Source organism: Mycotypha africana, assembly GCF_025528875.1.
Source record: "Mycotypha africana strain NRRL 2978 chromosome Unknown BDF20scaffold_2, whole genome shotgun sequence".
Lineage (NCBI taxonomy): Eukaryota > Fungi > Mucoromycota > Mucoromycetes > Mucorales > Mycotyphaceae > Mycotypha > Mycotypha africana.
This window is the reverse complement of record NW_026515726.1, coordinates 3,233,393-3,258,075: the sequence shown is the minus strand read 5'-3', so window position 1 is coordinate 3,258,075 and position 24,683 is coordinate 3,233,393. Positions and strand designations below refer to the sequence as shown.

Genomic DNA, 24,683 nt, shown 5'->3' with positions numbered 1-24,683 from the left:
AATGGTTCAACGATTCTGTTTGAGTACTTAAACGAATAGTAAACAAAATACAGCAATAATGAACTGACTTTCTTTATTTTCTTGCTGCTTTTTGAGAATACAGGATTGTGAGTCATTTACATAGAATCAACTGGACAACCAGTTCACATGGCAGCTAAGGAGAATGTAGGTAATTCTTCTGGGCCGATCAAACAACGAAACTTACTGCAACAAATGCGTGCAAAAAGAGGCGGGTCACAGATGTTTACTACAAGTGTCCAAATGTAAAAGTAAGTAGTCCGAAAATAATGACTTAAATTTTCTGAATTAAGTCAATTAAAAGATCCAATTTTGTATACAAGAAAGTCTAAATTAAAAGCCGAAAATACTGACCCTTTAGTTTATAATCCTTTTTACCCTTGAGCACTAAGGGGTGTTTAGATACTACTCAGCTCTTGGAGCTGCCCCGGGCAATTCAGATAAGTTTAATATCTGGTGTCCATTGGGCTAAAGAAAAATGTCAGTAATAAAAATCCTTTGTTTAAACGTAGTGCAAAGTAGCATTTTTGATTTAACTCCGAGGATACTGCGTAGCTAGAATTTGCATACTTGAGTGATGGAAGAACTTAAGCAATTTTTTTTTGAGTGGATTTCCTCTATTGTGCAAATAACTTTAAGAGACTAAAAAACATTTTTCTTTGCGGAGCAATAATTTACACATTGAGTTATTTTTGGCAGGAGTAAGTCCATTCCAGCTGTCGAATACAAACTATGTACAACCAGTTAAAGTGGAGCAATAACGTGACGGAAGGAAGATGACTTCGCGCTCATCTCTCGCCCATCTTTATTACTGCTTGCTGTTGTATATTGTCCATACATTGCATGTCTAGAATTCATAATCAAAAGCGACTCTTTTACATAGCTGTTTCACTAATGCTCTAAGCCCAGTTCGTAGTTTTATTAAAAGATATTAAGCAATAATAATTTGTTCCATTAATGCGTAGCACCAGGCGGATCATTTTCCCTTTGCAACTTCATCTGTCTGAGTCTTTTCTTCCATTCCAAATATCTCATATGAGCATGCGGATCATTATCTTTATCAGTGGACTCCTGCTTTGCATTGCTGCTGCTTTGATTCTGAGCCGCAATTTTTTCCTCTTTCATAGCGCCGAGCACCATGTCCTGCTCTTGTAATTTCAAATTCAACCTATGTATGGTTTCCGTTTGTTTCTGCTTTGCTTTCTCTAGTTCCGTAATCTTCTCTAACAATTGGTGTCGCGTTCTTTCATGCTCACTCATATAGGCAATAAAGTGATTTAGTTGATTTGAAATAGCTTCTTGTTTATCTTCTAATTCTTTAAAATTTGTATAATCGTAAGTTCTCTCCCTGTTCTTCTTTTCTTCCTCCATTTGCAATTTTTTTTTGGCTACTGCTTTGTTGATTTCCTTTCCTAATCTTTGCTTTATTCGCGCTTCATTCAACTCATTATCTTGCCTTAATGATTTCATGTATATATCTTCCATTGTTTTCAGTTCAGATTCTGTTTCTTTTGTTACTTGTTCGCGTATTTCCGATTCCATTCTTTCACATCTTGCCTCTGCTTCCAACCATTTACTGCGCAAATCTTCCAACTGCTCAAATAGCGTTTCTACAAATGGATCTTTTTCCACGTCGCCTTCATCCTCTTCTGAATCCTCTGACTCTTCAACGTCGTCGTCATCATCTTCATCTATGTTAGTAAGTGTCTGATCATCCCGGTCTTCTTGTTTATTAAGATGATTTGCAGCTTTCTTGATCGTAGACTGATGTCCTTCTTGTCTTTGCTCGCTTATTTCGTCAGTATCGCTTGGCGAAATTACTTTTTCATACTCTTCTTCTTCATTCTCTTCCTCATCGTCTGCCATCAAGTCATCGATACCATGATAGACGTGGTGATATTGCTGTTGTGATGCGTCGTAATGTTCATCCTGCTGTTGCTGCAAAGTAGGTAATGTTGTAGTCGCTGCTGTTGAATAGAGAGATGATGGTGGAGGCGCTGGTCTTCTCCTCTGTCTCTTCTTCACGTTGGACTGTTGTGCCAGTCCTTTCAAGTTTAATTTTGGATGCGCCCTCTTCCATGTTGCTACGTCTTTTGCTACTGCCGAAAATTTCATAACATGACTATTCTCATCAAATCCCGTTCCATAAGGGTTTACATTCACCACCATCACAGCCTTCCCGTTCCCCTCAAATGACGATTTGAACAGCTCTGTTAATTTACTGTGACGATAAGGAACCATATCTGGCTTTTTCCCCACCGCTACTTTAAGCTGGTTTAATCTCAATGTTTCCATGCACTGTCCCAGCACCATCAGTGATTTATTGATTTGACCAGCTTCTCTCAAACGTTGTCCTTGATTTAATGTATTTCGGTAGCGTTCAGAACCGGCCAGGTCCACAATTTGAAATTTAGATACACTGGAGTACATAGGATCTTCTATGACAAAGCCTTTATCAGTGTCGTCAATAGGAATCTTAACAACGGCGATAGTGAAAATGCTGTGGCTACGACTGCTTGTTTGATTAACTAAGGTGGAATATTGAGCACGGTTGGATAAGCCTTGAAATAAGACGGCATAGGCTTCTTCAACCGATTTAACGCGGACTTGCTTTAGTCCGGCTATGTATTTATTTTTGCTGTTGTTCGTTTCGTATTTGAGCGCCAAAGCTTTTCGTTTAGTGTTGCCGTTACCTAATGGGTGTTTTCGCTTTCGACCATTGTGAGTAGTCGTATTCTCATCAGGTGGGGGTGAGACGAGCAAATCGTAAATTTTTTCAGTATAGATTTCTGCAAAAGAAACCCAGATACCATATTCGTAGCCTTTGTCAATAAGTACTGTTAAACTTCGTTGTTGTTCATCTTGTAAAAAAGCTGTACTCAAATCTACTACTGCTTGTTTATCGCTATGACCACTACTATTATTATTTGCTGCTTGACTCATTTGATGCTGATGCATCGCGATGACATCTCTATGCTCCTCTTCTGCATGGGTATAAGACCTCACTCCACTATGCATACATGGTTTCAACTTTGTTTCATCGCTCGCTAAATTATCGCCTATACTGTTGAAAATAACATCGAGTGTTCTCGGTAAAATACCAGGTTCTTCTCGAGTTCCCATGATTGTGAAAGTTTTTCCTGAATTCGTAACGCCATAAGCGAATAAAAGAGCGTTTTCGCCTTTTTCTAAAACATCTTGGATCAAAGGTAATGTAGTCTTTGTGAAGAAAGTATATTGCGATACACTATCATTAAGAATATCAGTAAATTTGTATCGTTCAGGCTGAGCAGAATTACGGTTACGGAATGCATTGGAGTCTTCTGTTGGCGTCATAAGTATTTCGTGCTGGTTTAAGATCTTCAGGTAGGGTCCAATAGCAATCGATTTTTCATTTGTATCTTTGTTCTCTTTGTTTTCATCGTTAAGATCCTTGCTCTTCTCCTCATCGTCGAGTTCAACACTGTTGCTTGCTACATCACTCAGTGCACAGGTGGCTGATTTATTGATGAATTTTGGTCGAATCCTTAAATACGCTTTGATAGGTTCTTGAGTTGGATTGTATGTAACTGGGAAATGGGTGGACTCTTTCTCATCAAGTGTTTCTACTGCTGCTGATGTTGCGGTAATTATAGGTTTTGTTGACTTTCGTTTAGGTGCTACTGTTTCAGTAGGCGGAAATCGAGGTCTTCTAGGTGTTTGTTGTGCATGCACAGTTGCAGCAACAGCCGGTCGATAAGGTGTTCTGCTATAGTAATCATTGTAGTTCGCTTTGTGCAATGTACGTTGAGGCGTACTTGCTATCGACGATAGTGGCTTCTGGTAATGAGGTTGTTCACGATAAGGTGATGCTGCTGCTAATGGTTGGTGACAGTGGTATTGCTGTTGGAATTGTCGACGTTGTCTTTGCTGACGTTGTGGTGTTGTTGCTACGGATGAATGGTTGCGATGGTTATAAATATCAGGTGAATACTGCTGATGGTAATATGGTCTATGGTAAGCGCGGCGTGATGGAGTAGTGGCAATAGGACTGTTTAATATCAAGCTAGAAGACTCTTCATCCTCTAATTCCTCTTCAGCGTCTATGGTTGGGCTAGGAGGTCGCGGTGGTAGCATAATCCTCTGAGGCGGTGTATTTAATATATCAAAGTTGGCTGCTGTTATTCTGTGGGGGGTATATGCAGTACGTTTAGGTGTATGGAAACCGGTATCTTCGTTATAATGATTATTATTGCTATCATCAAAAAGAGAGGAAGATGGACGATAGTCCACTGCTTCGCCTTCTCTGCTTGGTGTGGTAGAGGAGCTATTACTGAGGTAATCGTCATTTGGATGGAGATTTAGCAATTTACCATTGTCGTTTCAAACTTTTTCAGATTATTATCTCTTACCCTAACATAATTTGGACTTGAGAGAACAATAACTAGTATGGATAGCAATGTGATGGTATATTGTTGAAATGATATCCAGTGAATGAGAAAATGAGATAATGATTATAAAAAGTGAATAAGGGATGATAAAAAAAAAAAGGGACTACTGGATTTTGCAGCAAATTTGGCAGAAAAATGGCAGGCACAGTCTCAAAAAATTCAGGTGCAGGAATTGGGTCAAATGCGCGTTTTGCATCGCGTTTTAATTTTTTGTTGCGTCCCTTTGGCTGTAATTCTCTATATCCGTTTATTTCCAACAATAACTGAACAATTAAACCTGAACTACATTCAAGATGTCAGCAATGGATATAGATACACCCAGTGTCTCTTTAACTGGTAAAACTGAATCTACTGAAGAACAAGATGGATACATTTTACCTTGGTAAGATAAGGATCGCTATCAATGGAAAAGATAGAGATCGAAATTCGTGCTGACATGTTACATTTATAAGGGTTGAAAAATACAGACCTACATACTTGAAAGATATTGTAGGAAATGAAGACGCAATTTCCCGATTGCAAGAAATCGCCCGATTGGGCAACTTACCGAATATTATTTTGACAGTACAGTATACTAATATGGATCCGAAAACGTTCATAATTCATTACTTACGGTATCTTTGAACATTCAAAAGGGTTTGCCCGGTATTGGTAAAACCACTGCTATTCTTTGCTTGGCAAGAGAATTGTTGGGCGCGTCATGCAAGGATGCAGTATTGGAACTGAACGCATCAGACGATCGAGGCATCGATGTTGTGAGAAATAAAATCAAAGCTTTCGCCCAAAAGAAAGTAACTCTCCCACCCGGCAAACACAAACTCATTATTCTCGATGAGGTCGACAGTATGACCAGTGGCGCTCAACAAGCCCTTCGACGTACCATGGAAATGTACGCTACTACAACCCGTTTTGCACTCGCTTGTAATCAGTCTCAAAAAATTATCGAACCCATCCAGTCTCGCTGTGCCATTGTTCGATTTTCCAAACTTTCAGATGCAGAAATATTACGTCGGCTTGAGGAGGTTTGCGAGAAGGAAAATGTTCAAAAGACAGAAGAAGGACTTGAAGCGTTGATCTTTACAGCTGATGGTGATATGCGTCAGGCCCTTAATAATTTACAGTCTACTTGGTTTGGGTTCAAGTTTGTTAATGAAGAAAATGTATTCAAAATCTGTGACCAACCTCACCCTATTGTAGTGCAACATATTTTGAAATCTTGTGCAGAGAGAAATGTAGATGAAGCAGTTACTTGTATGGAACAATTGTACGATGCTGGTTACTCATCATTAGATATAATCACAACAGTGTTCAGAGTGCTGAGAAACTACACTGAACTAGATGAAATGCTACGTTTGGATTTTCTGAAGGAGGTTGGGTTTACACATATGCGAATCCTGGAGGGTCACGGAAGTATTATCCAGTTAAGTGGCATGTTAGCAAGACTATGTGAAATCGCTTCTCTACCACAGTAGAGGAATACGACAGATAGGAGTCAGAAAGTTATCAGAAATGCAAAATGTTTCTGTATATGTATATATGTATGTGTTTGCTAATAGCTACATCTAATAAATACCTTCTTTTTTCCCTGTTTCAATCAGTGAAAGATTTGTTTGCAGTGGGTATTTTATCTGCACATCCATTTCTCACTCAAATCAAAACGTAGGGAAAATTTAAAGAACAATTGAGCTATGACTGAAGTTGATAAATGACCTTTGTCATTCTTTAGTAACAGTCTTTACCCCACATCAAGGATGTGGAGCAACTTTTACAAAAAAAAATAGTATCAAGCACTGAAATGAACAGATTTATCAATTCACTAATAGTTGATTAGATATCTGCATTGGTCTTTTGCAATTGTACGTTCTAAAGCTCGTGTAGTGGAGTCGTATAGCGCGAGAATTCCTTATCAAACTATCTAGATTACGCTCCGGAAGTTTTTGAACCTATCAGTATGTAATTTAGCATTTCACAGACCTCCTTTCCTTAAAAAAATCGAAACAATATGACTTCCCAATCACACCTTCTCGAATGTCAGAAAGCTGAAATTTATTCAACATTATTAAATAATTTCTAAAAGCATCGAATTGTTCGCTTATTGTTGGAAATATGTCGGTCTCGTTCTGGTAAATGTATGCCACTGTGTTATTAGTCCAAAAATTATTGGTTTCTCCTTTTGACTGGTTTTAACATCTACTAGAAAATTTTTGAATTTCCTTATTTGGATTCAGCCTGTGGTGCCTTTTTTTTTGTGTATTTGTGCGTTTTCGAAAATCAAAAGAAAAGCTTATTTTTACAAGTGCTTTTTATTTCCTTTAATCCTTTTTCAGGACCTCTCTATCTTCTGTAATCTATATTATGGCCGATAGTATTGCGAAAGTTTACACTTATGTGAATGCAAACAAGCCAAAAGAATATTATGATTATGAATCGCTCCAAGTCAATTGGGGGTAAAGTGACCTTTTTCTGTTCAATCTAATCGCTAATTGATGTTGATGAACAAATAGATCGCTAAACATCGCCTGGATTTTTTCTTTTCATGCAGTTCTCAAGATGCTTATGAGATAAGTAAAAAGATCGGTCGGGGAAAATACTCTGAAGTTTTCCTAGGTGTAAACGCCCTGAATCAACAAAAGTGTGTTATTAAAGTCTTGAAACCTGTAAAGAAGAAGAAGATCAAGAGAGAGATTAAGATTCTTCAAAACTTAACTGGCGGCCCCAACATCATTGGTCTGTTAGATGTCGTTAGGGATCCTGAGGTAGATTTAGATTCGAATGAATTTATCTCAAGTTTTGTCTATGTCTGATTACTCACATTTTTCTATTGGCATACAGTCTAGAGTTCCTTGCCTAATTTTTGAAAATGTGAACAATATCGATTTCAGAACTCTCTACCCAACTTTCACAGATATGGATATTCGCTATTATATGTACGAATTATTGAAGGCTATTGACTATTGTCATTCTATGGGAATCATGCACCGTGATGTTAAGCCTCATAATGTCATGATTGACCATGAACAGAGACAAATTCGATTGATTGATTGGGGTTTAGCCGATTTTTATCATCCAGGAGAGAAGTATAATGTACGTGTGGCTTCCAGGTGTTTCAAGGGACCTGAGTTATTGGTTGATTTCCATTACTACGATTACAGCTTGGATTTGTGGAGTTACGGATGTATGCTTGCAGGCATGATCTTCCGTAAAGAGCCTTTCTTTAGTGGAGCAGATAATTATGATCAACTAGTCAAGATTGCTAAAGTGCGTGGTACTGATAAACTATATGAATATTTGAAGAAGTACGACTTGAAGTTACATCCACAGATACAAAAAGTTATGGGAAGATACCCTGTTAAGCCTTGGAATAAATTCGTTCAACCTTCGAATGAAAGGTATTGTTCTGAGGAGGTGTTTGATTTGTTAGAAAAACTGTTACAATATGACCATCAAGTTAGACCTACTGCCAAGGAAGCAATGGAACATGTATATTTTGGTAATGATTGTTACTGTATTTGATGTTTTGATGGTTCCGTCCTTCAACTAACTCATTTTTCGAACATGATCAATAGCCCCTATCCGCCAACAACAAGAGCAACAACAAGCGTAATATTATTGTAGAGTAAAACTCTTTACTACGAATGATATGCTCTTCAATGCAATAGAATTATGAAATATGTTTATGATAATATGATATTTATATAATTATACGAGCTATTTTGTTATGTAGTACGGATTACTATTAAATGTAAAAAAAAAGGAACAAAAAAAAAGAGAGAGACAGAGAAAAGAATAGAAAGATTCATGTTATTACTGCTAATATAAAACTATATTAAGTGGCTTTTCTACTGTTAGAACAGAGCTTGCTCGCTTTCGCGAACTTGCCTTGCTTCATTAATCCTCATCCCAATCCATTTTTTTTCTTTCTTCTACCGGGATGAGGTGCTCCTTCAACAATCTTTCTTTCTAGTACAAAAGCTCCTTCTGAGGATACCACAATCCCTTGTAGCATGTCAGCCATGCAATAACCTCCCAAGTTCGCTTGCCAGAAGTAAAAGTCAGGGATGACATTGCCGCTGTTGTACAGATTTTCTAAATCGCGTTGATGCTTTAGCGTCAGAGGATGAAAGTCTTGATCTTTAATGACTCCCCATTCTGGATGATATTGTTTGGTAGGGTCCAATAAAGGCGGAGGAGGGGCAAGCGCTGGATTGGTTGATATATGATTACGGGTTTGAGTGGATAAAATGGCAGGTGGAGATAATAGGGTTGTAGTACTAGCATCAGTACTATGACTGTTGTTATTGTTGTCGTTTTGCATAGCGGCAGAAGTTGCTGCAGCGGCAGTTGTTTCGCTTGTTGTTGGCGGCACTGCATTGGCTGTCAAAGCTGCAGTAGGCGAAGTAATTGAAGAGATGGGCGATGCCACTGTGCTATTTTCGTTAGTATTTTTATTGTTAATAGAGGATGAAACGACTGCCTGCAGTGGTGAAATCCCTAGATCCATAGCAGCATTTGAAGTAGTATAATTGGATGCCGCCGTAGATGTCATAGTAGGTAGCGGAGGTGAAGGTAACTGTGGAGGTGGAGGTAAGGTCGTTTGATAATAATTCATTGCTGTTAGTGGAGAATTAGTAGACCAAGCAAGCATTTCATGATGGGATTGAGAATGCTGATGGTGAGGGTTGGTAGTACTATACATCATAGAGGCGGCGGCTGCTGCCACCTGATGATGATCCTCTTCTTCGGTGGATGGATGATCGTAAGTCATTTTTAAAACGACCTTGGATTAAGTGTCAACTGTTCAAGCAACTGATATCAACTGTATGTCGCCTTATGTATGTAAATGGTATGCAATGGCCAGAAGGAGAAAGAAATGCGTATCCACTCAAAAGAAGCGTTGCTATTTATGTGACAACAAGGAAGAAAATAAGGGGTAAAATAGCTTATACATTGTATATGTCTAAAGCAGTGGTATTCTAACCAACAATATATTTCTTTTTTCGCAATGTATGATGTTCATTTTTTATCTTATCATTTATAGCATTAACAAGAATCCCCACGATATCAAGGAGGTCAGCAGAGGGCATTAAGTAGCCCCTTTTTCTTAAAAGAATTCATTCGCGGACTCGCGTGTGCAATATGCTGATTTAATTCGCAGTTAGAATACCTGTCCAACGCCCACATAATTCTTTAACTACTAATTGAAACAATTATCAAGATATTAAGGCATCTGTTAGGAATTTTTCCTATAGTCTTTTCACATTCAGTCGTCCTATGTTGTATCAGATAGAAGATTTAGTGTCCAAAAGAGAAGAAATTGATTATCACGAAAGATGGACTGCCACTCAACTGATCAGTATGAAAAGCATTCTTTGATCTGATTCTCCTTTTTTGTTAACGGATTATACTTGATTAACACCCCTTTTTTTATTACGTTAATCTGCTATTTATACAGCTGCATTCGTTGCAGTTAATAAATTTGCATGGATAAAGTAGGTAATAAGTACGAGGCAAAATCCCTACCTTTACTCTTCAAAGCAAGTCCTGTTATCGATTTATACATGCATATCCCCTTTCTCTTCATTTGTTTTAAGGTAATAAGATGCAATTTGTTTCGAGCTTAAGAAATATTTCACTCTTTTGTCCCTTTCTTTCTCCGGGTCTTGTCGATCATTAACCAAAATCTTGGTCAACTTTTATCATCTGACTCATCCCCCATTCCTCGTGAATTGGTTTCCTTATTCTGTAATACTACGCTTTTAAAAGAAGAAAAAATACCCGGGTCATACACATACAATTAGAAAAATAATCAGATATAAAGGAGCTATAGGAAGACTATTAGATTGCTGAGAAAGAGAAAGAAAAATATACAAAAGAGGAAAGAGAGAAAAATTGATCGCAGAGCTTTGTTTAATCGATTAGAAGAATTATGAGGTAAAGAGTAGATTGCTATTATGGTGAACAACTTGCAATAAACAATGTATTCCTATAGCTTCATATAAATAAGCAACATCTTTCTTCCTTTTTGAATTGGTCGTAAAGTTTCTGTTAATTAGATTTAAGTTGCTTTGAAATTGATAAGAATGGAGATTATCCCCGCAGTACTCTTAATTTAAAGTATAAGGGATAAGTGCATAGAATTATAGTAATCAAAGTTATACATATTCCTTTGACTTTCTTGAATCACTTTATATTGTATTATTTAACAATTATTCAATGAGACGTGTGTAATCTCTGTTTGCTATACTAAGCTGACCATGTAGATACTATTATGAGGTGCAGCCAACAGATTCATCAAAGCTAGAGTTACATCAATCACCTATCTTTTGAGTTTCCGATTCAAAGCTCAACCATGAGTCAGGCCAAACGAAAATAGCTCACTTGTATTTCTCAGTAGCGTTTTCTGCTGGAAACGGCGTGCAACAACGTTTTCAGGGTAGTGATTTATAGAGCTCCGCTCAGCCAGGTCTTTAAAAGCAAAATTATATTAATGTATGTGGGCATTCGTTCGCTCTCCTTACCATCTTCAACAAATAGAACATCCAAATAAAGTAACATACCACCCTGTACTTTGACTTGAATTTGGCATATAATTAGTTCAAGGATGAAACAACTAAGAATAAACACAAGTTGGACGTGAAGGGTTATTGTGCGCTACGTTATGTAAAGTATTCTGATGGTCACAGCTTGAAAGAGCGAGTAGTTCGTTGACTTAACACTGTCCTTACAATCAAGAAGAAAGATTTTGAACATTCTTAGGGTCGCTTTATCGGCGCATACAATCTCGTCTAGACATTATTTTAGTCCGGGCTTTCTTCCAAAGTATGCATCATGGAGGAAGAAGAGCAATAAGGTCATAACGGTAATAGATAATCATTGTAAATATACATCGAGTGCTTCAATGCTTCAAAGTTCTCAAAGGCCGAACATTGGGTGTGCCCGCAATTAGCACTTTTAGCTTGCAAACCGGTTATACCATCCTTAGTATTAAAGTAGCACGGAAAGGCTGCACTAAAAGCCGCAATGATTCCTAGTTTCAATGCTTCTTTCTTTTCTAACATCAATAAGGAAATGATTATTTTTGTTATCTACCCCCGGTGATACGTTTTACATAAACGCCCATTTGCGAAACAAATATGGGAAGACATCAAAGATGGAACATTACGTGCTCGCATTAACGAAAGGAATTCATGTTGCAATGCAGGGAACTCATACGTTGATAAACATGCATCATTTACGATACTATTTAAATTCAGGGACCTTGAAGACAAACAGATCTAAAACTGTACACTTGAGATAGTCGAAAAGATGAGATAAAAGATTGCTAAAATATAGAACGTTCTCCAACGGCTTTCTTGCAAATTATTCATTGCTAAAAAATAGTAAAGACACATGTGCAACAATGTGTTGAGCACTTACTTAACCTTAGTTTTCTTCGTTATATGGGCAAATCATTTGTAGGAATAGCTCCGTTTTCCGAGACTTATACTTTCTTCAGGCCCAAACAAAAAAATAAAATAAAAAATAAAAATAAAAAGAAAAATAAAAAAGCTTCTAGGCTATCCCTTTCTGATGAAACTTTGTCTTCTATTCGAATTCTTTCCTTCAATCAAATTGCTTCTGTAATATTCTTCAGAGTGTTCTTTCATGTTCTTTTTGAGATTATTGTTTTGAATAGTTTTCCACATCTATCATCCTATAAGAGGAGTCTTTGCTCCCAGTTGAGCATGATAGTTTTTACTCGTACAAAAAAAGTGGCAAATCAAAACGATGTTTTAGTGACGATAGAAGCTATGATGGTTTACACAGGAAGAAAGCGGGAAAGCATTTTTTATTTTCGAAATGTCATGGGACCGAGAAGCATTGTGTTTTCACTATTTTGTGTGCAGTCTTTATTGATTTTGATAGGTCTTTCAGGTGTTTGTTACAAAAATTGGATTTGACACGAGACATACATTTTCAGTTGGTTGGCAGATCTTTTTAACACAAAAAATACAACATTCACTTTTAGTCCGCAAGCCTGGATGGATATGACGAACCGAATACTTTTATTTAACTGCTGGGAAATGAATATAGGAGGTCATTATTGAAAAGGTAAACAGCGTTGTACTTCTAAGCAAACTTTTTTCTAAATTTTTCGATTTTGGAAAGGGACACATATGGATGAACAATAGAGGGTATTTACAAAATAACCGCGTAATGACAACAGTGACGCGCGTGAAAGGTTTTTAGGGTTGTTTGTTCTTCTTATGCTTTACAAGCGTGGTATAAGTCAACAATTGCTGATTTTTTGTAACGAAGAAGGGAGGTGGGGTATTGCGATGGTACAGCTAGACGTTTAATGTACCGAAATTACGATGACAGCCTTGCTTATAATTATAAGCTTTACTTGAGCAGAGGACAAGTGGGTCTTTTATGACCATATTTGCCACACCAAGTGCTAATGTATACGGAATAATTATTACTATATCATTCCTATGCACGGCGTACTGATTAGCATATCTTACCATTGACCGCCTTGAAGATTCAAAGGTTTGATGTATTGTGACATGATCAATATAGCTTTCGGACGAGTACAAGAGTAAATGAGTTTGCAATTGAAATGAAAAGTAGTAGATGCAAAACAACGTCTTTTTATACTGTTTTTTATTCTGATATATTCGGTGTGATCGAAAAATTTAGGAAACAAGGACTTAATCTTATATCAGGCTACTTATACGCCACATCTTTGCCCCTTTGTCAAGTTCGAGAAAAAAAATTTTTTTTTCTTCGTTTTGTTAATCAGTATGCTCTGATTTTGATGCTGATATCCATTTTCTGCCATGGAACAGACTTGCATTTCATAATACTCACTCTCTTTCCTCAGGAGAAAGTACTTCTGATTGGAGCATAGTCATCTAGGCAACTCTCAGTGTACGGGGAAGTCTTCGTGAAAAGTCAAATGGTCTTATAACAGAAATTCCGTAGGTTTTCTTTGATGCTTGTCAAAGCATCGCTATAAAATTATGTTTAAAGTTTAAGTTAATTCTATATTGTAAAAACGCAAATAACACACAATACACACACATGCACAAAAATAAAACAGACAGGCTGTCTAAGTCTTATTCCGCCTTATCGATCTTCTGTCATACACAAGTACAATTTGACAAAGGTGTTCCTTTCGTCTTTACTAAAAATAAAAAGATTTGCCTTCAAACATAAACGTAAGCTGAGTGATCCGTATAGTTTTAAGAGATGTCATATGCCCTTGTTTTGACATGTTATAATTTAGTCATGCTCAGAATTGCCCCGTCCCAAACGTGCAGATTGAAATACATACAATGTCTCAAGGGATATGATAGAATATGACATTAACTGTCAAATCACGAATCTGGAACCAACGCTTTTTGTTGAGAAATAATAATAAAAACTCTCCCAAACAACCAAAAAAGAAAAAACCTTAATTCATAAAAAAGCATGGTTGCACTGGCTCTAATAGATTCTTTATAACCTAACTGCTCTTCTGTTTTCAGTATGCAATAGATTACAACAAACTTCAAACCTTCCCCACCCCCGTGCTTTACACATGAGGAGATTTATAATTCATTCCGACTAGAAAGCTAATACTATAACATGATACAATAATAAAATCATTGCATTAGATTCTAATAATGCTACTAAGCTGAATAAGGTTTTCGTTATCGATGGCGGCAAAACTTTGTTTAGTTGACATGTAAACAGAACTGCAAAAATGTCAACAGAGGAAATAACTCACATCATGAATCACACAGACCTCTAACGACGGGCATAAAGTTCAAAAGGGAAAACATGCTACTGTAGTCGCTCTAAATTCAATGGGAAGATTTATGAGGGGTGGCATTAATTCTTTCAATGACAATTTTCAGATGACCACTCGCTTTTATATATGAAGTTGGTCAAGGCAAGACTGTAGACAAAGAAAAATATGATATTATGGAATAGGATGATAACTTATTTCAGTTTACGCCTTTACTTATAAGGTATTTAGTATCTGATTTGTAAATCATGTCATTATCTTCCTTTGTTAGGAAATCGTCAGTTGTATCTAACAATATAAACAGTAATAAAGGCAGTTCAGAATAACCAGACACAAACATGACTGTTGTTTATTGGAATCGAATAAGACGTGCATCTATATTAATTCAATCAACACACGTAGAAACTAATTGTAATGCTAAGAACTAGTTATAAAACAAAAAAAAAATATGTCTAGGAGTGAAAGAGTGGAATAGATCAGACAAAGATGTTTAAGGAGCTCAATAAATTTATTTAAAATTGTTATGACATTTCTTCTACTAAATTTGAGACTATTCTCTGATGTTGGCCATAAAGGATCAAGGTTTTCATCATGAAGATTACATCGTCTACAATATGGAATGCTAATGCTAGCGTTGGATTTCTCTGATATTGTTGAGGTACTGGTTCATCATTAGGAGTGCAAGAAAGTAAGCTAGTGTTGCCATAAATTTTGTGTTGCTTGCTGGAAATAAGTAGTTACAGCATCCGCGGTCAACAAAAAACATTTCTCTGCCCATTTCAAGCTGTTCCGAGCAGAAATTTCTCAGCATTGACCCTAAAAAAAAAAAGCAACTGACAATGATTAGAACTACGGGTAAAACTTTGCACGCTTATAACCATTAGGCGCATAGTTTATAAGTCTAAGCATGAACTCTTTGAAATGATATTGAAGTTCAATCATAATCAGGGAGGACGCATGAACCATGTCTGACCGACTATTGTCAGGCCATTCAGTCGTGGCTACTGAGTAGCTTTCAGGAGTAACATCTACACTATATACCAATTTATAACAGTATTTACAACGCGTAATACAAGTATTGATGCATTACCAATGGGAGAGTGAATAATTGTATCCGCATCATTTCTGCATCACTTAATAGCATTTTTCTCCCAGGTTAGCACCCGGTTTCCATTTCAATGGTAATTTGAAACCTCTTAGACCGTCAGAAATTCCTGAATAAGCGCTTTATAAAGTACTTTATTCGGACGAAGCTCAAAGATAGGGACCGGTGACTATTCCTAGAACTAAAGTAGATAGCGGGCTCTAGAAAGGAAGAGTGAACGTTTGAATAGTGTAGATTCTAAATCCAAAACCGAAAATTATAGTATTGATGGGAGAGTGCACGGAAATTAGGTCCCTTTCATATTTATCAATCTTACGCTGGTATTCACTTGGACTTTTGGATTTTTGTTGGTAACATTCATGCCATCGCAGATATTTCCAATGCAAGCCACAACAAAACATTAAAGAATGGTCATTCAAACACTAAGATATTCAGGGAAGGCTGGCTTAGAATTGATCCAACGATATCGGAAAAGATCAAATGTACTTTACATAAACTTTAATAAATATTGCTTGGTGTTATTTATGAGAAGAATGGAGTGTTTGTATGCTTCTATAAGCTACTTGAGGACAACTTCGCCAGCTTCAGCTGCAGTAGTTGGTTAATCCTGGAATTATATGTACTGCGGTAAGAAGTATGCGATGAGAAATAGTTTACCCTAAAATTTCGATTCTGACGTTGAAGGGAAGCTTATGACAGTATGTACTGACACCCTTTTATTACAACAATAGCAAGCCATTTTGGATAAGTTTAATCTCAAAGAGTACTTTGTTAATTCTTATTTCTTACTATAACACTATCTTGCATTTTCTGTCATAATAAATCTTGTTTATAAAGTGCTAACTCATCTGCCTTATTGTAAGTTACCTGTTCAGAGTAATTTAAACACCAATTCTTGTCCTGGGCAAAAATATTTCAGTCAAATTAGTAGATCAATCCCATTAAAGTATAAAAACACTGAAGATAACAATGCAGCGACTCTGAAAGTGCTCTATACCGCAAACATACTGATGGTTTTGAAACTTTACTCAATATGTATATCCGCAATTGTTCCTGTGACCTTTGGTGTCACTCGATGGTGAAACACAATGACAAACACACGTTTTGTTTTCAGTACCAATGCGTCAATGTTATTTGAATGATGGATAATGTAGCTTAAAGATGAGATGAAGCCTAAGCAGCAATGATGACGAATTATAATGTAATAAAAATGATCTCTCTGTAAGAGAGCTTCGGGACGCATCTCCAAAAAAAATCGTGACTTCAATCCCTTCCCAAATGCTCTTTCTCTTTAGCGCTAATGGAAAAGTATAAGCGATTCTGATTTTCCACCAAATGTAGGTTTTATATGGTCAAAGCACTTGGCACCACTTTTTATTCCGAAATGATCTTAGAGTTTGACTTTTATCAATAAATAGTTTAAAACGAATGGCAGCTTTTTGATCTGTTTTAGAATCGGCAAAATAGCTCTTCTGCTTGTTGCTCATTGAATTTCTGTGTGCTGTTAGCACAATAGAGTTAAGAAAAAGATAAAATATGATTATGGTTAAAAGGGTATCATAATTTTATTTTCAGAAAAGAGGAGTATTTTGAATGATCAATGTAGGTTGCGTATCTATGACTTTAATGTACAGTGGGTTGATTTTGATTTTACATTCACTGCATACAGTACAGTGGGCATTTTTCGTTTTACGCCGCGAGTCTGTTCACCGCACCCATTAGAACTAAACAAAGAGTACATTTCACCCAGTAATTTTGTGATAAAGATTCATAAAGTGTCTTATACCAAGCAGGTTTTGACCGTATATCATAAGTTGACGCCTCCCAAGGATCTTCAATATCAATGCTGGACTCTTCACTTAAGCGACAATCCATGCTTTCACTACTGATAGCTGATTTTAAAGGGATACTCTGTGCTTTCTTTTCAGAAATTGGTGAAATTGGGCTTTCCACAAAAGAAGAAGAGGATGAGCTGCTTGTTGGTAACAGAGGTAAGGTATCTGCTGGCAAAGCTGCTTTGATGGCGTTTGCTGGTATACCTTGAGTTGATGAAGTTGCTTTTTGCTGCCTCTTTTGTTGTTCTGTAGCTCCGGAACAAATCCAACGCGTAATGATGCTTGTTGCTTGACTCAAATAGTAGCAGATAAAAACAAAGATAATACTGGAGATAACCAAGTTTGTCCACCATCCAAAAGAGGTCTTGATGGCCCAACTAGCATGCGGAAGCACCACTAGTAAACCTTTTGTATCGGCAGCAAGCCACATATGGAATTGGCCAATGAAGGTTTCTAAAGAAATTTTACCGATGAAAGAAAAGAACCGTGAATGGACATTTCGTGCAAAGCAGTTGAAGTTACGGATGACAACGAAGGAGAGAATAGGTATCCACGAGATGTAAGGGTGGTAAGGCGTGTAGGATAATTTGGAGTGCTGTAATTCAAATATAAAATACCACACCAAACCGACGGTAGAAGCAGCCAGCGCTGCATATTTGACAAAAGCCCAAGGACGAGGATAGCTAGTACAAACATTGAGTTCGGATAACTTAATGCTGGCATACGCGCAGAGCATACCAATATAGACAATCCAAGCATCTAGTGACAGTCTAAAACGCCACTCCGTTACATTCCAATTGATCTTGAACAACCAGTGAAGAGCGCTAAACGTCGCTTCCAGCACACCAGGATAATGAATAATAATGCCAGTCATAATAGACATAATAGCTATTTTGCTCAATATGAACCAGGCCTTTTGATTGTAGCTAGGCATGATTCTCATTGTAATCCAAATGACGGCAAACCAAAAGCTGACCAAGGGTGAAAAGTAGTAAAACAAATAATCTGTCTTCATTAAATAGGCTAGCACATAAGTGAGAAGGTTCAGCCGCACCATAATATTCATAATACGAGCAATACCGAAATCGGCTTTTTTGTAGAAAAAATGAAAGTGGCCATAGCCCGTCTGGAACAGATAAGACGCTACGAGAATACGAACGGGATTATATATGGCTGCGATACGAGAAGCACCTGTGAAGTGGTAAATCAAGATAACCAGTTGCATCCATCCTTTCCACTCTTCGGTTTGATCTCTATTAAGAAATCCTGCATCGTTGTTGCTATCCTCTTTATTGTTTTTTGTCTTGAGTGTGACGAGACCCAGGAGTAACATTGCAGCTATCATGATCCAGAAACCGGAAGCATCGAACTGTTTGAACATTTTTCCGAATAACTGAGTTCGATCGCCAAAATACATGTAAATAACAGATAGCCCAAAGATGAATAGTGCACTAAGGACTTCAAAAGTGGAAGGGAAAATTTTGCGTATTCGAAACAACTGGCCTATTTGAGCGGTCAATGCCATTTTAGAGCCCCATTTTTAAACTTCCTGTTCGATAACTCTCAAAATGGGAAACTTACCAGATGTAGTATAATGCAAAAAAACGCCAAGCGGAACGAAACCAAGGAAAAAGAGAAATACAGCAGACTGATACCAAACCGGTGTAGGATAGCTGTAACAACATGTACTGTCATTTGGAAAAGCAGGCGTTGATTTCTCTAACGCTAGTTGTTGGTTACAGCGGTAATTAAGAGCCAATTGTGCTTCAGCTCTTGTCACTGGTGTTTTAAAATGAAGTCCGTCTACTGTTTGGTTTTTAGACGTGGTGACAATTTCGTTCCATACAAAAGGTACAGCCAATGGTGTAACAGCAGATGATTGTCGTCGTAGCTGACTTTCTCTTTCACGAAGATAGTTGTTCATAATAGTGATTTTGTCATAGGTAAGAGTTGCTTTTCGAGCTGGTATCATTAAATCATACTCAACGATCTCTACAGGAGAGATGAGTACTTTGTCAGCTATTCTGTTTTTGATAGCACCATCGAAAATTCGATCCACGGCAGTTTTCCAACCGCTCAAGTATTGATTTCTTAAACGCCTCATATACCATATACCAGAGCCAATGATCAGGAGACTCGGCTTTTCATGCTCAGGCACATTAGCTTCCAGCAGGTTTATCGTCTTTGTTGAATTCAGATAAGGGTCCCACCACATTTCAACAGTTATATTAGAGTCTTTTGTGTGCACCTTTTGATCCGTGTGAATTGCTTCCACCGTAGGTTTGTTGAAGTGCAGAAATTGCGTCATAGTGTAATACTGCTCTCTCATGATCGAATCGCCAATATAAAGGATGCGAGTGTTACTGAGGCATTGGTCAATGTCTTTCTTAACGTAGGTCTTTGACATACAACCCGAAGGTTTCCATTGCAGATAATCGTCTGTCATCCATTGACCGTCGTTTAGCATACCATGACATCGAGAGAGATCTTGAGGCTCTGATTTTCCCCAAAAAAAAAAAAGGAACCAAAGGAGAAATGTGATGTTATTGATATCTTTTACTCATATGATTTTATTGACAGGGAAAGGAAGCAAGTAGCTTACCTGTAAGATATTTAATTAAAGATGAGAAGAAAACTATGATCAGTAAGGCAGCGGTCGATCCTTGCAGAATCCGCCTGGATGAATTTGTACTATCTTTTGTCTGTGCTGTCATTGATGAATGTCAGATTCCCTTGCTCCACAGATAAAAATTGATGAGTCGTGCCTATTCACACCGTCTTTAAATGACGTTTTTCAAGGGATATTTTGCCACTTGCAAAATAGAAAAGAAAGTGAAAGGAATGTATTAAAGAAAAAGACACTAAAGACCTCTCACCAGTAATTAACTACCTATTAACTACTTGATTTTTTTTTTTTTTTTTTTTTTTTTTTTTTGGTAACTTACCTTTTATGTTTGGCTCGAAAGCCAAGAGCTAAACAAATAAAGAGCTTTGCTAGTGATGTCGATCCCTTTTTTTTTCATATTCAGCTTTTTGTATGAATTTTCACACTTTTGACTCACAAACGCATATACTATTTACATATTTTTCTACTGTTTAGAAATGCATGCTTTACCGATTAATATGATAAGCAAACAAAAGCACAGAGCCTGTGATCCAAAGTATACTAAAATCACCAACAACTATAGAATCTTTCAATCCACTAACCTATGCAGCACAACAACTTTAAACTGATCGTATGTGTAGCCTTACAGTGTCATAAAAGATCTTCCATGATTTCTTATACCATCACATTACGATGGTAGTACAATCTGATACGGCACGCGTAAGCTCATGGTATAATTAGATGCTCAATTTATTCTTGCTCATAGAGTAAAATAGGAGAAGGAAAGTGAGTCCTATAGATAGTCCTCTTGGCTTTATACTTGAGCATTCTCCCTAAGTTACATAACGAAAGTGAAATATTGCATAGTCCATCCAATTTACTTGTGTAATGGCAGTCTATACAAAAGTAGCTCTTGAGATTGTTGCACAGATACATTGATAATGTTTTGATAGTTTTTTCATTGTTAAACATTTAGTGGCCAATAGTATTGCCATGGATTTTTTCTTTTTTTTTTTTAGTTTTTTTGCGTGCATTTGCAAGGTAGATACTTTTTTAAAGTTGATTTGTAGCAATCAGGATAAATTAAACGTTGATAAAAAATCAGTACGTTTAGAATAGTTTTTCATCATATCTCTCAACACCTCGTTATCGTTCACAAATAATGACCTCCTTTGGGTTCTGTTTTGGCCATTGTCGCGAGCAACTGCAGAAGTAGAATTTGTATCTGCAGTTACTGTTGTTTGCGCGTTGGTTGTATTGTCCATTGAGTTTGCATCATCTATTGAAATGCCCAATAACCGATCAAGCTTGGCAGTTTTGAAATCAATTCTCTTTTCAAGGTATGGATACAGCACTGTCGAATCCAGTCTTGCTAGATAACCTTCTGATAGTATGGATTTCAAGATTTCAGGCTTCACAACAAAGATATTGCCTAATTGTCTAAGCATTTCAAACCTTTCATCGAGACTAGGTATTTTGAATAACTTGATAGTATCCTGATATTTGGCAATATCCCTATAATTAATTGAATGCAGATTAGCCATCGTGTAATGGATACACAGATTCTCCTTGCCAATTTTTTTTTTTTTTTTTTTTTTGTTCGTTTCGTACTTGGTCACCAAAATACCTCCCGTAGGCGTGACATAAAACTTCTTAAAATGCTCTAGTAGCATACTACAATTTTAATCAGATTTTTTAATTTCCTTTAATGAATAATGTTTTTTGGTTGGTTTTTTTTTTCCTTTCTTTCCATCCAAACCTACGTGTGAAAAGCGTTTCCGATATGCTTCAAAAAGGTTTCTAAATTTTTGCCTTGCAAAGATGTGGAGGCTGCTTGATAGATTCGTGTGATAAAGTCTATACTTTGCAAACACGGCTGTGTTCCCATATTCATCATAGCATCTTCCTCCTCTTTCGGTCTAAAGTCATATCGCTTTTGTCGACTCAAAATATCATTTAACCAGTAGGTGATGCCTCTGACGGTTCTTTGTAGCACAGCGTTGATTTTGCGCTCGAGCTTGGCCAAGAAACTGTTTTTTAGGGCCAAGATATTTCTATGCATCGTAGGATTGTTGATAATGAGTGGCAGTATAGCTGTCTCAAAATGCTTTTGCATCAATTTCATGATGCTCGAGGCACAGTTGATAACTGAGAAACAAACGAGTTCGGGTTCCTTTACTACATTACTGAGATCATCCAAGACACTAGACAAAAAAAACAAAAAAAAAAGAAAAAGGTAACAGATGATCATGAGTCCACTGGTTTCATTTCCATCTTTGCCCCGGCGATATTCGTCCATATTGTGTTTGCATAATACTTACTCGTCTAATGCAATGTCCAAATATTTTTGACCCATATAGTCAATAAGGACCTCGTAGATCGTCTTTAATGTTGTTTGCCTGGAACATCCATGGAAGAAAGAAAAAGAGATGATCAGTTGGTCAATATTCTAGAAAGATGACCATGGCATTTACTTACATTTGCTGAGAATCTTCCAATTCAACACAACGCAATATGGCTTCCGCGTGGATATTCAACATTCTCATAACTGCATCATTTGACAATAAGGTAAAGCCGTTGGCATCGACAATGGTTATATTCATGGGTTGAGGGCGCGTAGAAGTACGGTTACTGCTGTGGTTTGTAATGGATGTGGGTGTCGAAGGAGATAAGATGCTATTCGAGGTTGTAGCTGAAATTTGATTCAACGTTCGCGTCAATACAGATTGATTTCTGGATGAGGTCAACTTGCGCTGTTGCTATATTCAACGTAGAGTTGGAAGGGGGGGGAGAGTTTGTGTAAGTAAAGCAAAGTTCTATCCAGTCATCATTTCAAGTGTTACCATGGCGTTCAAAAAGTCTGCAATGATTTGCCCAAAAAGTTCAATGAGGCATTCTACTTCCTTCTTAATATAACGATTTCCTTCTGTGTATGGCACGAACAAGTCGTCCATACATCTATCCAACGTTTCATCAGGGGAAGCTGAAGCGACAAGCCCTTTGACATCTGCTGTATCTTTTAACGAAACTTCTTTATCGCAATAGAACTTTAGGTTCTCAATCAATCTTTTCGTTTCAGCATGAGTGGAGGCCAATGTACGAAGATAGGCTAGATGTGAGTAACCCTCGGCTCGAGTCAATAAAGCTTCTATCTGATCTTGTATCTACAAATGGTACGGTACATGTCAGTTTTCTTTTTTTTTTTTTTCAACAAAGAGATACTAATAACATGATGTTTACGGATTGAGCAAAAATTCTCTGGAGCAATACGCGCATGACGGTAGCGGGTTGAGGAAATACACTAGAGATAATGCCTGCTTCCCGACGCACGGTAATACGAATATCGTCGTATAGCTTAACAAGGCTTGTGTCGACTTCGGGTGGAGGTACATTAGGATTAGACAATTCTGGGTTACTACGGGAGTAGAAGGTGGTTTGGCAGTCGGTAACCGAGCAGCAAAAGGTAAGTAGGGTATTTTTCTTTTCTTACTCCTCGAGATCACCCTCGACTGGCTCCGTATCCATCTTTAAATTTGACATGAAAAATTCATGTTGATTGACATAGATTTGTATGCATGAAGCACCCCCATTAAATTCAAATAGTACTTTTGCGCAGTGCTAGACGATAGTTGTCTGCGTTACTAAAATGATGCTACTCTCTGCGAAAAAAAAAAAAAAACGGAAAACGCATTTCGCTGCACTTACGGCCATGGCTCTAGGGTCACCTTCTTCATAGGCTCTGTCGAAATCTTCTAGGATTTCCTTTTCAAAACTCTCACAGAACTTTTCAATGGCCAGCTTTGCTTCGGGGTCATTGTCGATCTCCTTGGCAATAGCACTTAATCTTCTGCCAACAATAGCCGTCTAGCGTACGAAATCATTGATTCAGTAGGGATACACAGCAGCAGCAGCAGCAACGACGATTGAGTCCCCCCTACCTTGAGTTGGCCTTCGTCTCCACTCTGACGCAATGTTTCCAATCTTTCAGAGTTCCCGTCCTGAAACTCCATGTAGTACTCGATGATATCTCGGCTTTCTGATGCCTTTGATCTTTCTTTATCGATTGTCTCTAACTGTTCGCCGATACGGATCGCTGTTTTGCCAACGTCATTAATTCTACTTTCCAAACTATCATAGGATCTATAAACATCCTATGTAGATTAAAATCGATCCGATTCAGGTGATTTGCGCGTTAAAGAAACAAAAAGAGAGGAATGTCTTTGTGGCCTCCTATCCCTCATGCCCATTTCTTCTTTTTTGTTTTTACTCTATTACTTTACATCAAAAGCTCCCTGGAGATCTGTAATACTTTGCTTATATTCCACTTCTGCATTCTGCGTACTCTTTTCCAACTCATGGCACTGTTGCTGTACTCTCAACCTTAATTCTTGAAGCTCCTCTAATACAGACTCGAACGTACGAATAAATGGTTTGGGATCAAAGATAGTACTATCTAACCTCCATTGGAAAGTGGGGGGAGAGTAAAAGAAAAGAAAAAAGGCCATAGACACCACATCAGTATTCATTATCCATATTTTCAGAGTTGGGTACAACTATGCAAACAAGATAATTCAAGCAAGGCAAAAGCAACTTTTTTCTTACTATGGGTGGCATCAGTGTTTGAATAACCAAGTACACTTGACGAGATGCGCTCAATAAAGTCTGTTGTTGAGACGTTTTCCTTCAACAAACGAGGGAAAAAAAAAAGGGAAAAATTCAATATAGAGGAATCACTTTCTATTTTCCCAATGAACAGCATTAAAAGAATAAACCGCCCCACCCCCTTTTCTTCCAATACGTTATTATTGTGCTATCATACTCTGAAAGTTTCAATCGTTAACAATGCTTTTACTTCAGGACTGAGTTCATGAAAAGAATGATTGGATGCTGCCATGTATGTCGAATGCACGAGAGAACT

At 37.4% G+C, this 24,683-nt stretch overlaps 7 protein-coding genes across 7 annotated transcripts; 2 read left to right on the top strand and 5 right to left on the bottom strand.

Annotated features, from left to right (window-relative positions):
- Window positions 1–505: 505 nt before the first annotated feature.
- BDF20DRAFT_985773 (kinesin motor domain-containing protein) lies at window positions 506–4,417 on the bottom strand (the record flags this gene model as incomplete). Its single annotated transcript, XM_053085196.1, has 2 exons — window positions 506–4,324; window positions 4,410–4,417. 2 exons carry the CDS (start codon window positions 4,415–4,417, stop codon window positions 973–975), a joined length of 3,360 nt encoding a protein of 1,119 aa, XP_052939843.1. The 3' UTR covers window positions 506–972.
- Window positions 4,418–4,741: 324 nt separating this feature from the next.
- On the top strand, window positions 4,742–5,920 carry BDF20DRAFT_905041 (P-loop containing nucleoside triphosphate hydrolase protein; the record flags this gene model as incomplete). Its single annotated transcript, XM_053083109.1, has 3 exons — window positions 4,742–4,830; window positions 4,901–5,012; window positions 5,084–5,920. The coding sequence occupies 3 exons, from the start codon at window positions 4,742–4,744 to the stop codon at window positions 5,918–5,920; spliced, it is 1,038 nt and encodes a 345-aa protein (XP_052939842.1).
- An 883-nt stretch (window positions 5,921–6,803) lies between these two features.
- On the top strand, window positions 6,804–8,052 carry BDF20DRAFT_905040 (casein kinase II subunit alpha; the record flags this gene model as incomplete). Its single annotated transcript, XM_053083108.1, has 4 exons — window positions 6,804–6,884; window positions 7,010–7,204; window positions 7,281–7,938; window positions 8,015–8,052. 4 exons carry the CDS (start codon window positions 6,804–6,806, stop codon window positions 8,050–8,052), a joined length of 972 nt encoding a protein of 323 aa, XP_052939841.1.
- A 306-nt stretch (window positions 8,053–8,358) lies between these two features.
- BDF20DRAFT_807917 (uncharacterized protein) lies at window positions 8,359–8,604 on the bottom strand (the record flags this gene model as incomplete). The annotated part of the gene is made up of 1 exon (XM_053076557.1): window positions 8,359–8,604. A coding segment is annotated over one exon (246 nt), but the record flags the coding sequence as incomplete, so codon positions are not given.
- Window positions 8,605–14,848: 6,244 nt separating this feature from the next.
- Window positions 14,849–15,364, bottom strand: BDF20DRAFT_985770 (uncharacterized protein; the record flags this gene model as incomplete). Its single annotated transcript, XM_053085195.1, has 3 exons — window positions 14,849–15,036; window positions 15,099–15,253; window positions 15,282–15,364. The coding sequence occupies 3 exons, from the start codon at window positions 15,362–15,364 to the stop codon at window positions 14,849–14,851; spliced, it is 426 nt and encodes a 141-aa protein (XP_052939839.1).
- Window positions 15,365–17,014: 1,650 nt separating this feature from the next.
- On the bottom strand, window positions 17,015–19,567 carry BDF20DRAFT_814339 (10 TM acyl transferase domain found in Cas1p-domain-containing protein; the record flags this gene model as incomplete). Its single annotated transcript, XM_053076965.1, has 2 exons — window positions 17,015–18,658; window positions 18,722–19,567. The coding sequence occupies 2 exons, from the start codon at window positions 19,565–19,567 to the stop codon at window positions 17,015–17,017; spliced, it is 2,490 nt and encodes an 829-aa protein (XP_052939838.1).
- A 1,271-nt stretch (window positions 19,568–20,838) lies between these two features.
- Window positions 20,839–24,659, bottom strand: BDF20DRAFT_910943 (exocyst complex component Sec10-domain-containing protein; the record flags this gene model as incomplete). The annotated part of the gene is made up of 13 exons (XM_053083765.1): window positions 20,839–21,280; window positions 21,377–21,439; window positions 21,529–21,969; window positions 22,087–22,164; window positions 22,244–22,524; window positions 22,609–22,929; window positions 23,006–23,180; window positions 23,256–23,383; window positions 23,471–23,629; window positions 23,704–23,916; window positions 24,046–24,218; window positions 24,368–24,446; window positions 24,585–24,659. The coding sequence occupies 13 exons, from the start codon at window positions 24,657–24,659 to the stop codon at window positions 20,839–20,841; spliced, it is 2,628 nt and encodes an 875-aa protein (XP_052939837.1).
- Between the last annotated feature and the right edge of the window lie 24 nt (window positions 24,660–24,683).